A 13,584-nucleotide genomic window follows, 5' to 3' on the forward strand; every position below is an offset into this window, starting at 1 on the left:
AACTTTATTTATATATTATAAAATTAAAATTATAAATATTTATTATATTATAACTATAATTATTAATATTATATATTTTAAATATTAAACTTTATAGTTTTACTTCTATTCTATATATATTTAAGGATATATATAGTACCTTTATATAGTAATAAATACTTAAAACTTAGTATTTAAAAGAATATAATATTAATAATAATAGTTATAATATAATAAATATTTATAACCTTAACTTTATAATATATAAATAAAGCTAAAGGGTATTATCTTAATAATAGTATTAACTAAAATATTATAAAGAAGTTATAGTAAAATTAAATTTAAAAATAATTACTATATAAATAAATTATATTAAAAGCTTAACTAAAATTATCCTCTAAATATATATATATATATATATATATATTAATAAAACCCTTACTAAGTAAACTAATACTACAGCCTCTATTTAAATATATAGCTATTAACTTTAAAAGAATTTAAAATAAAAATAATTTATAATATATTACCTTTAAGACTTTTATAATAAAATATTAAAACTCTTAAAAAGTCTTAAAAGTAATTTATAAAAGATAAAGAGAGTATAATAAATTTATCCTCCTTTAAATCTATACTCTTATTATTAATAACCACTAACTCCTTAATAATATAAAAAAATATAATAGAAATAAAGAAAAAAATAAATTTAAAATTCCTCTTCAAAAGGACTATAAGAATATATATAAAGCTATTAAAGACTTTATATATAAGCTCTAAACTATTAGGGAAGAAATAAGTAGTTATATAGTATAAAGGAAAAATATAGTGTAGCTAAAGCCTTAAATATTAAACTTTAAATATTTATTATTATATAAAGGTATTATATATATTCTTAAATATATATAGAATAGAAGTAAAACTATATAGAAAAGAAGTAGAAACTAAATCTTAATCTTGTCTTGTAATAAAGGAGGTGGAAAAGCGGGGTTTCGTCTAGAAAAGGTGGCTGGAATCCGCTGGCCTTTGAATACATTTGAACCGAAGTTCTAGCTCCTAGCACAACAGCAATCTCGCTGCCGTATTCCTTGGATGTTGTCAATTCTTCATTCGGACGTGACTCTCGATGATACCAGGCAGGAGTCCCAGATACCCTAGGGTAGCCTTTCGGAAAATAGCAATTTGACAGTCTGTAGATGAAAGGCTATACAATTGTTCTTCCTGCCTGCACAGCATGTAACCCCACCTTGCTGGTTGAGAGCTTGCTCAGCCAATCACCTTGGAATGGGCGGCCATCTGAGTCCGCATATGTAATTTGACCCGGGTAAATGCCATTTAGACTTAGATTATTCATGCCTGTAGCTGTTGAAGATACCTCTCAAACTTGAATGTAAGCGCCGATCAGCCACGATAGAGCACACCTGGTAATTCCTGGAAATTGAAGACTTATTCCGGCTAAGACGGCCGGCCGATCCTTGCCACTGCCTGTTTGCGAGACCACAAAACGGCAGAAATGAGCTGTAGACTTTGATTTCAAACGTTGACTTGTATTTAAGAGACAATATGGACTAAAGAGAAAAATCCAAAATTGTTGGACTTGTGCTGCCTGTCCCTATCGTGAGGTCCTAACCACCACCTTCTTAAGTAGCGTTCAGCACAATTGCCTACCAGGGGACCTAAGATGCGTCTCCCAATCTTTAGTGTTCTCGCGATGTTTACCGCATCGGCGCTCGCAGCCTTGAACAAAACCGGTTCAACCTGTACTGTGACTCCATTGGAAACGGGAAAGGATGACACGCCCCAGATCCTCGACGCCTTCAAGCAATGCGGACAAAACGGCAAGGTGGTGCTGACAGAGGGCCTATTCAACATTGGTCAGGTGATGCGAACAACAGACTTGAACAACTGCAACATCGAGATCTACGGAACTCTCAAATGGAGCTCTGATATCCAATATTGGTTGCGTAACAGCATTAGCGTCACATACGCCGGTAGATCGACAGCATGGCAGCTGGGCGGTGTCAACATAAGCTTGAGGGGTTTCGGAAAGGCATTATTCGATGGTAATGGACAGCTATGGTATGACCAGAATAGGAATCAAGGCAACCAGAACGGCCGGCCCATCAGCTTAACCCTTCGGCACGCCAAGAACGTCCTGGTGGATGGAATTACATGGAGGCAAAGCCAGTTCTGGTCAGTCTCATCCGTTGACGCTGTGCACGTTTCGAATGACTGATTCAATAACAGGCATACTTTCATCGCGTACTCGGAAAATGTCACCATGAGTAATTTGGATATGAACTCAACTTCAAACAGTCAGTGGTCAACAGTCAACACAGATGGCGTCGATACTTGGAACTCTAGAGACATTGTCATTTCAAATTGGACCGTGACCTGCGGCGATGTGAGTTTCAAGTCATATCTACCCGTATTCCCCCCATGGTAAACGCTTGCTCAACTATACAATGTCTACTGTCATATTAATCACCGCTATATCCTTTGTAAGCATCACTTTTCACCTTTTACGGGTCCCCGTCTTTCATGTTTTGAGAATGTTATAGAATACAACACTTTAGGATCCGTAGCAGGACTAATTTGACCACTAGAGGACTGTATCAGTATGAAAGGGAATTCCAGTAATGTACACGTCAGCAATGTGGTCTGCCACGAGAGCGGTGCTATGTGTATAGGTACTGACATGTGTTTGATCCGAGCTCCACCTGAGAACTGCACCTAGGTTCTGATATTGTACAAGGCTCCATAGGCTCGAACCCCTCTCAACCCGACTATGTCGAGAACGTCTACTACGACAATGTCACCGCGTTTCACAGCAGCAACGCTGCGTGGATCAAAACATATTCGGGACAGGGCAGGGTCCGCAATGTGACCTTTGCTAACATGCAGTTCGAAAACGTCAACCAGCCGATATACATTACACCCTGCATCTACAGCGGTTCCGGGTGCGATAGCTCGCGTCTGAGTATCGAAGACATCCGCTGGGTGAATATTACAGGTACTAGTAGGTATAATGTAGCAGCAGGGATACATTGCAGTGCCGCGGCGCCGTGCAAGAATCTTAGGATGGAAAATGTGAACATAACACCGATGAAAGGTGGCAAAGCAAAGTGGCTGTGCTCCAATATTCAGAACCAGCAGTCAAGTGGGATTCCATGTACTGAGAGCTGCCCTGCGAATTGGCCCCAGCAGTTGAATGGTGACCGCTAAGTACTTAAGTACCTGTCTAGGTAGTATGGAGTGAAACCACCACTTGTAAAACAGCGTCGTCGTGTGTTTTGTGCGAGCATCCTAGGGTACCAACTTTGTCTCATCGCAACAAAAGTATTGTTGGACTGGCTCTCGGCTTAAAGTGAAATAGCTAGTGAGTGGAGCATTTCTCCAGTGTGATATAAAACAAATGGGTCGACCTATACCGAGCCAAAAGTACTCTAGGGTAGCTTCTGTCACGAATAAAGCCACTGTGCTGTTCGACAAAAAGTGACGCCGCTCCTCGCCGCAGGCACCTAGTCCTCAAATTGTGACAGGTTGTCATAAACACTGGCATAGGACTCCAACCCGTAATATTCATTTCTTGGTATATTGTGATCAAGTCTTACATGACACAATGCTTAAATGCGCTTACAACACCTCCAATGGTGCCTGGCTCACGAACCATGTTCCGTTATTTGTGTCCACCGTGACGTTGGTTTGTTTCGTCTCCCCGCCCTTCAAGCTCCCGCTCTCCACAAGGCCTCCAGCCACTGGCCTCTGCAGCTTGTTCGCGCCCGCCTCAACCGTGAAATTAGCGATCGGGATCTCCCACCCATTCCTGCTAACAACCGTGGGCAAGCCGAAATAATTAGCCGTTAATTTCTCGGGCGAGATGTGCAGCTCGTAGTAGCCTCGATAGTATAGGTCCTGCCATTGCAGCTCCTCGTTGGCGGTCTGCAACCACGTGGAGGCCTGGTTTGCCCGATCAAGTGTGATGTTCGCGCCGTAAGGGCAGGGGGATGTCACCGCTGATCCGGCGAACTCAACACCGATTGAGCCCTCACCACTGGCAGAGTCGTAGTTCTTTTCTCCCAGCCACACGAGATCCGAGACCCAGGACGCGTGAGAGTCGCCTGCCAAGAAAATGTTGTTCCCGATTCCGTTGTTGTACAGGTGGCTAAATGTCCTATTTCGATTTGATTGGTACTGTATTGGCCGGTGTCAGCCGTCGTACACGGAAAAGCATTAAGAGATGCTGTATGTTCGGATATCGTCAAGCCGAGCGTAAACCAAATCCTGGAAGTCACTCACCCCATCCCAAGCGTCATTGTTGAGTGGACTCTCATCGCCAAATGCTATGGACTGGTTAAGATGGCTGAACACAATTTGCGAGCCAATAACGCGCCATGTGGCACCTCGCTTGGAGGAGGAAGACAGTTGGTTGTAAAACCAGTTTTCTTGCCTCGATCCCATAAGCGACCGGCCGGCATCCTGGGAAATTGCGTGGACATAGTCTGTGTTCCAGTATAGGTCCGTGATAGACCGATCATATTGCCTAGTGTCAAGCATGATGAGGTCCGCCAAGTTCCCGAGCTTGAATGAGCGCCAGATGCGCAAATTGTCGTCCATCTCAACTTGTCGTATTGGCATCCACTCGACTAAGGGTGATGTTAGCCCTGCTACATTTTTCTGTTCTAGAATTCCAAAATATGGAAGGACGGGCTTACAATAAGCGCGGACGGCATTCATCTTCCGCTGATCGGTTGATACCCCACCGTCTCTTATGAACGAGTCTTCGGTATTGTTCAGCTCGGAGGATCCGTCTCGGTAGGTGTTATCGGCAACCTCATGGTCATCCCAGACTGGGATCCATGGGAAGGCCTGGTGGCTGGCGAGAAGATCAAGATCAGTGCGATAGGTGGCAAGACGCTTCCTGTAGTCATAGAGACTAAAGATCTCTTTGTCCGGGAGGGGCACTCTGCCTAAGCTCTGGCCATAGCCGTAGTCACCGTTCTTGTATTCGTAGATATAGTCTCCCAGGTGGACAACATAGTCGACCGAGTCCTTTCGGACTGGGTTGCCGTATGCGTTAAAACTGGTGGTGAAGTTAGTCCTGCTACAGGTCCCAAAGCGTTGTATTCTAAAAGAATTCAAAACATGAAAGACGGGGATCGTGAAAAGTGATGCTTACAACCCAAACGGAAAGTTCGAGCACGAGTAGACGGCGACTCCGATCTCAGTCACGTCGTCGTCCTCTGCTGGAGTGGTCTTTGTCCTCCCCAGGGGACTCTTGGTGTCAGACCCACAGACATTGAACTGGTACCAGTACGTGGTAAATGGCTCCAGGTTTTTAGCCTCGATCTGGTTTAAATTCGACTTTTGTTAGCGCTCATCATTCCATTAAGCAGTTCTGATCTATCTAACCTTGACAGTGTAATCAATGTCCGAGCTAGTATAAACCGTGCCGGAGTCTACCACGTCTCCAAGCTCTTGATCCGAGGCAACCTGGTACTCAACGCAGATCGGTGCCTTGGATAAGGAAACGTACTCCTGGGTGTCGTGGTTGTACAGCGGCACGTAGCCGGAGACAGTAACGTTTGATTTGTCATTATCGAGTACAGGGCCGATGCGCGTCCAAAGGATGACACTGTCTGGGTAAGGGTCTCCTGAAGCAACGCCGTGGGTGAAGTGCAGCGTCGTTGGGTCCCACTGACTCTGAGGATCATTTCTCTTCACGACCTTGCTGATCGAGACACCGAGAGACGGGTGGTGCTCAGAGGGACTGCGGTAGTTGATATTCGATGTCCAAGATGCTCGTACAGCCCCGGCGAGCGCGAGCAGGCCAGTGATTTGAAATATCATCTTGTCGACGATCGCAGAGAGAGCGAGTGATGGGGACCGCACGATCGCCCATTGGCCTCGAAAGCCACGAGATATGGCGATGTCTGTCGTCTTATATCCGCACTTGCCGTCGTCCGGTTGATGTGCCTAGGTACATCATCGAGTAGCATTGCGTCTGCCAAAGTGGACTTGAACTATCTGCTGGTCAAGCTTCATCCTTGCCTTTTCTGAAGACGATGCCCTCCCACTGCATCGCTAGCCCGCGGCTTAATACTGCTTGGCCAATCAGGCAGACTCGATTATGCATGCTTGCAACTTCTGGGAGCAGGCGAGGGGCGTGGACACGAGGAGGCTTGCTATGTAACCGCAGTTCGGTGAGGATTTGTCTGATTTGGCAAGAGTCGGCAGTGGACCAGAGAGGGGGAATAGACCAGGATGGCAACTGGTCGTCGTCATGATTTTTGTGCTAGACCGCCTCGCCGGCTCACCCGAGGCATCGAAGCTTTCCAACGCCCGAACAGCGTGCCTCGATTGACGCGTTCCATTGGCTCCCGCCGGCTCGGTTACATCGCTGTGCTCGGGATGGCCTTGGCAGGCACGCCAATTTCTTGAACAGGGGCTTATCAAAACTCAAGGATGTCCATTATTATTCCGGGTATAATTCCCCAGACTGGATTGTACTGTATGAGTATCCACTTATTGGTTCTCGAGGCCAATCATACAATCATGGCATGGTGTGCGTCACCTTTGGTGACGGACAAAAAGTATCGCATGTACCCAAGACATTGGGGGTTCAGCACCAGTACGCCACCTTCCAAGGTTGACTGACGGCTTCAATGAACCGCAACATCATTGTTGGACCCAGCAGTTCGCAGCATTATCAAGTATTTAGCTCCAAAACCAGGGTCGGGCCCGTCATGTGGCCAGCAGTTTGATGTGAAGCTTGTTCAAAACTGCTTTTTCATGATGACAACTTTGACAAGCAGAGGGGGTGAAACATTGCAGAGCTATTAGTTTAGTTAGGTGCTTGTTGACATGTCTACTGGTAGTGCCCAGCGTCTCGAATCCATGACTTCCAAGGTTTACACCTGCCTAAGTAAGGTTACTAGGTACTTAATGAGTAGGTAGACCGTGGATTCGCGTCATATATCTTGTGCCCGCAGATTGGAAGGTATTATTAAGAAGTGGGGCTGTCTTGTTCCTTCAGCCCCATCTTGTGGCTGCACACATTAAATTGGTTTCGCTTCTATTCTGCATACGTCCGAAGACACACATGGCGCCTTCAGTGGCATACAGTGGTAAGCGCGCAAGACCAGCGCAGATTAAATGATGTGAAATAAGTGGCTCTACGCCTCAGCACGCTTGTGCTTTCCTGACCATGTCCAAAAGTGTTGTATCCCTCTTCCTTCAACCCCACATGGGCACTGCGGAGGCTGGAGCTCGGGTCTCAGCAAACATTGAACCCACAAAACGTCGGAACGCGCCGAGGCCAAGACGTGGGTTGTAGCACCTGAGCATGCAGCCCAATCGGGTGCAAAGCCCCTCTGCGTGATCGATGTGCATTGGCATACTTTTTTGTGTAGCTAAATATAGTTTTGCGTCGTCCATCGCAAATCGACGAAAACGCATTGTAATTGAGGCTCCACATTGGAGGAGAGCGTGCAAGGTCCGAGGCATCTTGTGGTATCGGAATCACGGGAGAAAATTCTGGAAGAAATAGGTCCAGCCCCGTCGCGATCTCAGCTCTGCTCTGCTGGAGGAAACATACGAGCTGCAGCAAACCTTCCATCGCCTGCATTGTGGCTTGCTCCGCCACCTGGGCACGGCTGGGGAACTTTGGAATGCCCCATGTACCCGGGATTCTGCCCTTGCACGCTTCCACCATGCTGTTCACCTGCATAGCAAGCTCCCTCGTGTCGTAGACCAAAAGCAACCTGGCCCAGCCAATAACGGCTGTCGCCGGCAGACTTCGGGAGGCTTTCTTGTTTCCAGCCCTCAGAGCCGTGTGGGGACCCGAGCGGGAAGCAGCTGGCCGGCTCATTTGTGTCGTGGAGCGACTTTTCCTTTTTGCGCTCGAGGTCATCCGCGAAGGATCGACGCAAGGCCGTACCACCCATCTTTTCTGGCCCCACTGATGAATCTATCTGAGGCAGCGTGATACCGCATGCGTTCAGCCACTATCACCAACTGCAGCACTGTCAAGTACGGGACAATGCATGCTGGACTGCGCGATGAGGTCAGGTGAAGGTGTTGCTGCTTCTTTTTTACAAGGTGCTAAATAGGAACGGCAGATAGCAACGAGGTTGTGTCGCACAAGAAATACGAGTGCGCGTGTGTCATCTGTCTGCTCAACGTCCATGATTCATAAATCCTGTGCCCCGGGGGCAATGACAGTGTTGCATGCGCCTTCTGGGCGGGAATTAAAAAACAAGCTTCGACCCAAGGGTTGTTGAGGTCATCTTATTCCTTATTTCACTGTCGAATTTCACTCGCTTTATTCCTCGACATGTACCTTAGAACCCTCGCCAGGAGCAACGAGTCTGGCCAAAGTGGCAGAAACACTTTAATAATAGCCATATCCATCGGAGCTGGAGTCGTAATTGCCATCTCTGCAATAATCGTCGGGCTGAAACTCGTCGAGCGCCGACGCAAATCAAGGCAACGGTTCAAGGAAGCCCAGTCACGCGACCCCACCCTGACCTGGGATGAACACGACCGCAGATGCAAACTCACGCGCTCACGACTTTTGGTAGAGGAGGAGATGCAACGGCATAAGATCATTCGGAAGACGCAGCAGAGTCGGGCATCGAATCGGATGGACCCTGACCAAGCAGGCAGCAGCAAGTGGACAAGACCGACCCGATCCCGCTCGAAGACATGGCATGGACGAGCGAAAAGCATTAACACAGATGTCGAAACTGGCCCACGGATTGAGGAGCGGTGCCTAGATTGGGGATCCGCAGAGGCACACGTCTTGAGGACCTTCCAAGTATTGAATGGAAAGAAGCATCCGTCTCAGAGCCCGCGCAGGAGTGAAGATGATGGGAACGTACCTCGAAGGCCACCGACCATACGATTAAAAACGCCGCCACTGTTTTCGCACCCCATGTTCCGAAGCTCGGGAAATGGACCCCCGAAGCACTTGAGCCTCCCTTCGGAGCTTATCCGTATACATACTGACCCAGGGCCATCTGTCGGTCCAGCTATAATATCGGAGAAGTCGCAGGGCGAGGGTCCATGAGCCATCAGATACATCACGGATTAGTATCTTGCAGACTGGCAGGCCAGTGTGGAATCGAAGGGAGCTCGTTTGCATTTTCTCTTAAATTGACTTGGGTCCATGTCAGCATGACGTTGGCCGATCCTGGCAGCATGCAATTCAGTATTTCAAGATTGCCTATGTAATCAATGTTGTTTTTTACTCGCGAATTGAAGGTACTGAATAGACTAAAAGTCTCAATGATTCAAAATACCATACTAGGGCCTATAGCCAGCCCACAAGAGTTATAGAGGCCTATAGGGCTTACCTCATTTTTAAAACTTACACCCACCACAAGACTTACACCTACTATAATAGTTACTTACCCTTCTATAAGAGTTAGAGGATTAAGGTATAAAAGTTATATAAGGACTTTTTAATAAGGAGAGAGGTATGTACTTAAAGGAAGAAGAGGTAGTTATAAAGATTAAATTAAATAGGAAGAGAAAGAGAAAGAGAAAGAGAACTTATAAATAGAAAATAAACCTTAAAATCACTATAAAGAAATCCTTTTCAATGATTCTTTTTAGTTAAATAAATAAAATAACTTTTAAATTATTAAAATTTTCTTATATAACCTTTATACTTTAATTTTTTAACTTTTATAAAAGTAACTTTTATAATAAATATAAGTTTAATAGTAAGTATAATATATATAAGTCTTTTTCTTTATTAATATAATAGTTAATATTTAACTTTAAATTAAAATTTTTATTATATATTAAAGTTTTTAATACTTAGGTATACTTTTAAATATATATAAATATTTAATATTTAAATTATTTTATTCTTTTATAATATAAAAGAATTTCTTAATATTTATAATAAAACTATATAAGTTTTAAAAATAATTAATTACTTTTAATAAAAAGATTAAAGATTAAAATTTATAAAAATAAAAGTTTTAAAAGTATTAAAATAGTTAAACTTTTAGAAAATAATATTTTATAAGATAATCTCTTATATAATTAATTATATATTAATTATATTAAGCTAGAAATTAAAGATTAAAATAGGTTACTAAGTTTAAAACTTAATTATAGCTTAAAAGACCCTTAGTTTTATATATTTTAAACTAAGAATTATTATTAAAACCTTTCTTACTTTATTTCTTCCCTTTTTTATTAAACTAACTTAATATTATTTTAAATCTTATAATCTTAAATAAGACTTAAGAACTTTACTATTTATATATTCCTCCTATTATAAGGATGATCTTAACTTAAGAATAGGATGTAAAATAGGACTAACCCCCCGGTCCTCTTCGGGAAGCGCTATCCTCATGACTGGATGTAACACATAAGTGCAAATGTTCAAGGACAATCTTACACAAGATAACCTAGGTACCTAAGTACCTAGGTAGGTAGCTTGGATTCCATCGAGCTGCCGGGCAATGAATATCTGGGTACCTGGGTGGTGACAGCCCGTAATATGCAACGGTATTGAGAATGAGAAGTAAGTGACAGTCACACAAGACAAGGTCTCTTTAGGGAGCGCGCATTGTCTGTCGTGAAGTTCTCCGTTTTGCTTACTAAGCACGCACATGTCCCCGATGTCGGGCTTTGGCTCAACTTGAACTTCGTGTACTTCAGCAAATGGCCCCGCCTGTTCTTGGTGTCTATCGGCTCAGTCGCCTGCATTGCAGAACATCCCAGAAGCAATACTGAGTTCATATACTTTCCACGTATCACTATAATGGCAACGACTCCGATCCTCGACCACATCGTCATCCTCGTGCCATACGAGACGCTCACAAATGTCCCACATTGGCTCACCAATGCTTTTACCGTCCTGGAAGGAGGACGCCACGCCGACGGTGTCACAGAAAATAAACTGATCCTACTTCAGGATGGCGTCTACTTTGAGCTCATCGCGTTTGTCCCTGGCAAAGAAGAGGAGAGGAAGTCTCACAGGTGGGGCGCGAGACGTTCCGGCCATATCATTGACTGGGCGACCACGCTGCACGAAGAGGATGACCTAGACACTATTCGAGAGAGGGTCAAGATCGCACGTACAGGCATACAGTATACCAGCCCTACACCAGGAGGCAGGATCAAGCCTGACGGCACCGAGCTGAAATGGATCATCTCATCACCCTTCTTCGAACTGGACAAGGCAGCCGGCGTCGATGAGTTTGTCGGCGGCGAAGCTCCTTTCTGGTGTCTGGATCGCACACCTCGGGAGAATCGGGTACCTTTCCACTCCAAACACAACGTTGAGCATTCCTCAGGCGCGCTGGGAGTCCACCAGATATCCATCTCCGTTCGAGGGCAAGCTCTGTTTGACGTACTCAAGGCGACATACGATGCACTCAATGGCATTGAGGGAACAGAGATCGAAGAACCTAAAGGAAGCCGAGCATTCAGATGGCCAATCGGAGTACTAGAGTCTGTAGACGGGGGAGCTCCGCAGGCTACTCTGCTCCTGGTTCAAATTGCACCCGGCACCGCTGCGGATGATGGGAGTGACGCTTCCGTCAACATCTCACTCAAATCCAACACAGGCAGCGATTCGATTGGTGGCAATTTGGGTGATGAGAAATGCAAGATTCAGTTTGATCTTGAGAAAGTGGCTACAAAAACAGACTCTGGTCCTTGGGCGACCACTTGAGACAAGGGCACAACAGATCGAGACAATATAATTCAAACAACCTAGGTATATAAGCGAACCATCGTGATTGCCCTCAAACATTCTCCTCAGTTCACCGCTGAGCCCGTCCGCACGTCAATATGCTGTGATAAGTCGGAGTGATGACATACTACATTAAACAGTCCCCACACGGACTTCATCAGCTTCATAGTTTGGATGGGGATACCACGAGCGTCCTCAGATGCGGGCCTCATGCACTTGTCCAAGTAGTAGTGTGGTTGCAGAGATTCCACTCTAATTAAGGCTACCTGAAGTATGGATACCATGAGGTTCTCCGAATATTTGGCTGTTCTTCTCGCATCAATTCGGGAATGAAAAGTCTACACATATGTCCTAACCCCTTGGAATTTATCATGCGACTCAAAGAATACTGTGGTTTTGTAAGCGTGTTTTGCTTAAGATGCTGCATGCAAATTATAATTAACAAGTCCAGTGCACAATATCATTGAACTCAATTGTCTGTCCTTTCGAGATGGCCTACAACTGCACATGTGTGGATTGGAATGTTCAATTTTCTGACCGTCAAATACTTATATCGGTAGGCGTTGTTGTCAATTCCGGGTGCCATCTCAGCAAGGCTTATCTACCTAGGTAGATAGAGCAGTGTGGCTTCGGCTACATTGTATTTTTTATTTAACTATTTATCTATTTATTATCTTTTTAACTTTTAAACTAACTATTAGTTTATACCTTAAGTATAAAGTTAATAATTACTTAATATATACCCTTAAACTTATTTATATATAAAGTTACTAACTTCTTTTATAAAGCTTTTTCTTCTATTATATTCCTTATATATTATATAAAAGTAAATAAATCCTTAATAATAAAGTAGTATATTTAAAGGAGGAAAATTTAATTTTTAAATATTTAAACTTCTACTTTCCTTATATAATATTTATTTAATATATAATAAATAAACTTTATTTAATTTTTAAAAAGTTTTAATCTTTTATAAAATTTATATAAAAAAGTTTTTTAAATAAGTTTATTATTATAATATTATTATTTTATTAACTATATATTTAAAATAAGAGTTATAATATATTTAACTTACTTAATAAAAATAGATTTAAATAACTATTAAGTATATTAATAAGAAAGAGTTAGTTTATTAAGTTTTATATTATAAGATTCTTCTTCTTATAAGGGTTATTTTAAAAGATTATTTTAATTTTACTATATAACTATTTTATTAACTATTAGCCTTTAAGCTACTTATATTAATAATTCTAATATAGTATTATTAAAAATAATACCTTCTAACTTTATTTATATAATATAAAACTTAATTATATACCTATATATTATATTCTCTTTCTACTATTATTAATATTATATTTTTTTAAATACTAAGTTTTAAGTATTTATTACTATATAAAGGCACTATATATATCTTATATATATAGGGATTAAAAACGAAACCACCATGGAGTAGCGTCAGATTTGCTAGTGCCGCCTGAAAATTAGTAATCTATAAACACATGCCGGGAATTTTTTTCGTGGCTTTCTGCCACCTCCCACACGAAACAGGATACGTGCCAGCCTCCAAGGTAAGATAAGAGTGATTGCATTGGCTGATAAGCTCTTTCTCTCAAACTTCCATTCGGAAGGCAGCTCGGCAAGCACAAAGCCCGAGAATACTGCACCACGATTCCATGATGTGGGTCGGCTCCACAACGCGTCACACTGATACCCAGAACGAAGCAGTTGAGGGGGAATTATTAAAATGACACTTTGAACTGGAAACATCTCAAACCCCCTTTCCCATAAGACTGCCCCTGGGTGATATTTCAGTACGCGTCGCGCACTGCAACAACATTGAATCAATCAACAACCAGACAGACTCGTATAGCTGTGTTAACTGGCAG

At 43.1% G+C, this 13,584-nt stretch overlaps 4 protein-coding genes across 4 annotated transcripts; 3 read left to right on the plus strand and 1 right to left on the minus strand.

Moving 5' to 3' along the window:
• Window positions 1–1,657: 1,657 nt before the first annotated feature.
• KVR01_004471 (uncharacterized protein) lies at window positions 1,658–3,201 on the plus strand (the record flags this gene model as incomplete). Its single annotated transcript, XM_044794367.1, has 4 exons — window positions 1,658–2,169; window positions 2,224–2,380; window positions 2,585–2,666; window positions 2,732–3,201. The coding sequence occupies 4 exons, from the start codon at window positions 1,658–1,660 to the stop codon at window positions 3,199–3,201; spliced, it is 1,221 nt and encodes a 406-aa protein (XP_044646635.1).
• Window positions 3,202–3,593: 392 nt separating this feature from the next.
• KVR01_004244 (uncharacterized protein) lies at window positions 3,594–6,223 on the minus strand. Its single transcript, XM_044783550.1, has 5 exons — window positions 5,389–6,223; window positions 5,156–5,325; window positions 4,692–5,059; window positions 4,276–4,622; window positions 3,594–4,170 (listed from the first exon to the last, which is right to left on the minus strand). Exons 1-5 carry the CDS (start codon window positions 5,824–5,826, stop codon window positions 3,613–3,615), a joined length of 1,881 nt encoding a protein of 626 aa, XP_044646408.1. The 5' UTR covers window positions 5,827–6,223; the 3' UTR covers window positions 3,594–3,612.
• A 1,689-nt stretch (window positions 6,224–7,912) lies between these two features.
• Window positions 7,913–9,234, plus strand: KVR01_004799 (uncharacterized protein). Its single transcript, XM_044784823.1, has one exon. It carries the CDS (start codon window positions 8,312–8,314, stop codon window positions 9,044–9,046), a length of 735 nt encoding a protein of 244 aa, XP_044646963.1. The 5' UTR covers window positions 7,913–8,311; the 3' UTR covers window positions 9,047–9,234.
• A 1,454-nt stretch (window positions 9,235–10,688) lies between these two features.
• KVR01_004040 (uncharacterized protein) lies at window positions 10,689–11,752 on the plus strand. Its single transcript, XM_044792425.1, has one exon. It carries the CDS (start codon window positions 10,760–10,762, stop codon window positions 11,672–11,674), a length of 915 nt encoding a protein of 304 aa, XP_044646204.1. The 5' UTR covers window positions 10,689–10,759; the 3' UTR covers window positions 11,675–11,752.
• The last annotated feature ends 1,832 nt before the right edge of the window (window positions 11,753–13,584 follow it).

The sequence above is a fragment of the Diaporthe batatas genome, assembly GCF_019321695.1.
Source record: "Diaporthe batatas strain CRI 302-4 chromosome Unknown Contig00004, whole genome shotgun sequence".
Classification (NCBI taxonomy): domain Eukaryota; kingdom Fungi; phylum Ascomycota; class Sordariomycetes; order Diaporthales; family Diaporthaceae; genus Diaporthe; species Diaporthe batatas.

Bases quoted from the DNA above. Each gene is read 5' to 3' on its own strand.
- KVR01_004244 (XM_044783550.1), bottom strand. From the start codon at position 5,826: ATGATATTTCAAATCACTGGCCTGCTCGCGCTCGCCGGGGCTGTACGA. The intron at 5,326-5,388 runs GTTAGATAGATC...AATTTAAACCAG, and splicing joins ACATTGATTACACTGTCAAG to ATCGAGGCTAAAAACCTGGA. The intron at 4,171-4,275 runs GTGAGTGACTTC...CGGCCAATACAG, and splicing joins ACAATGACGCTTGGGATGGG to TACCAATCAAATCGAAATAG.
- KVR01_004799 (XM_044784823.1), top strand. From the start codon at position 8,312: ATGTACCTTAGAACCCTCGCCAGGAGCAACGAGTCTGGCCAAAGTGGC.
- KVR01_004040 (XM_044792425.1), top strand. From the start codon at position 10,760: ATGGCAACGACTCCGATCCTCGACCACATCGTCATCCTCGTGCCATAC.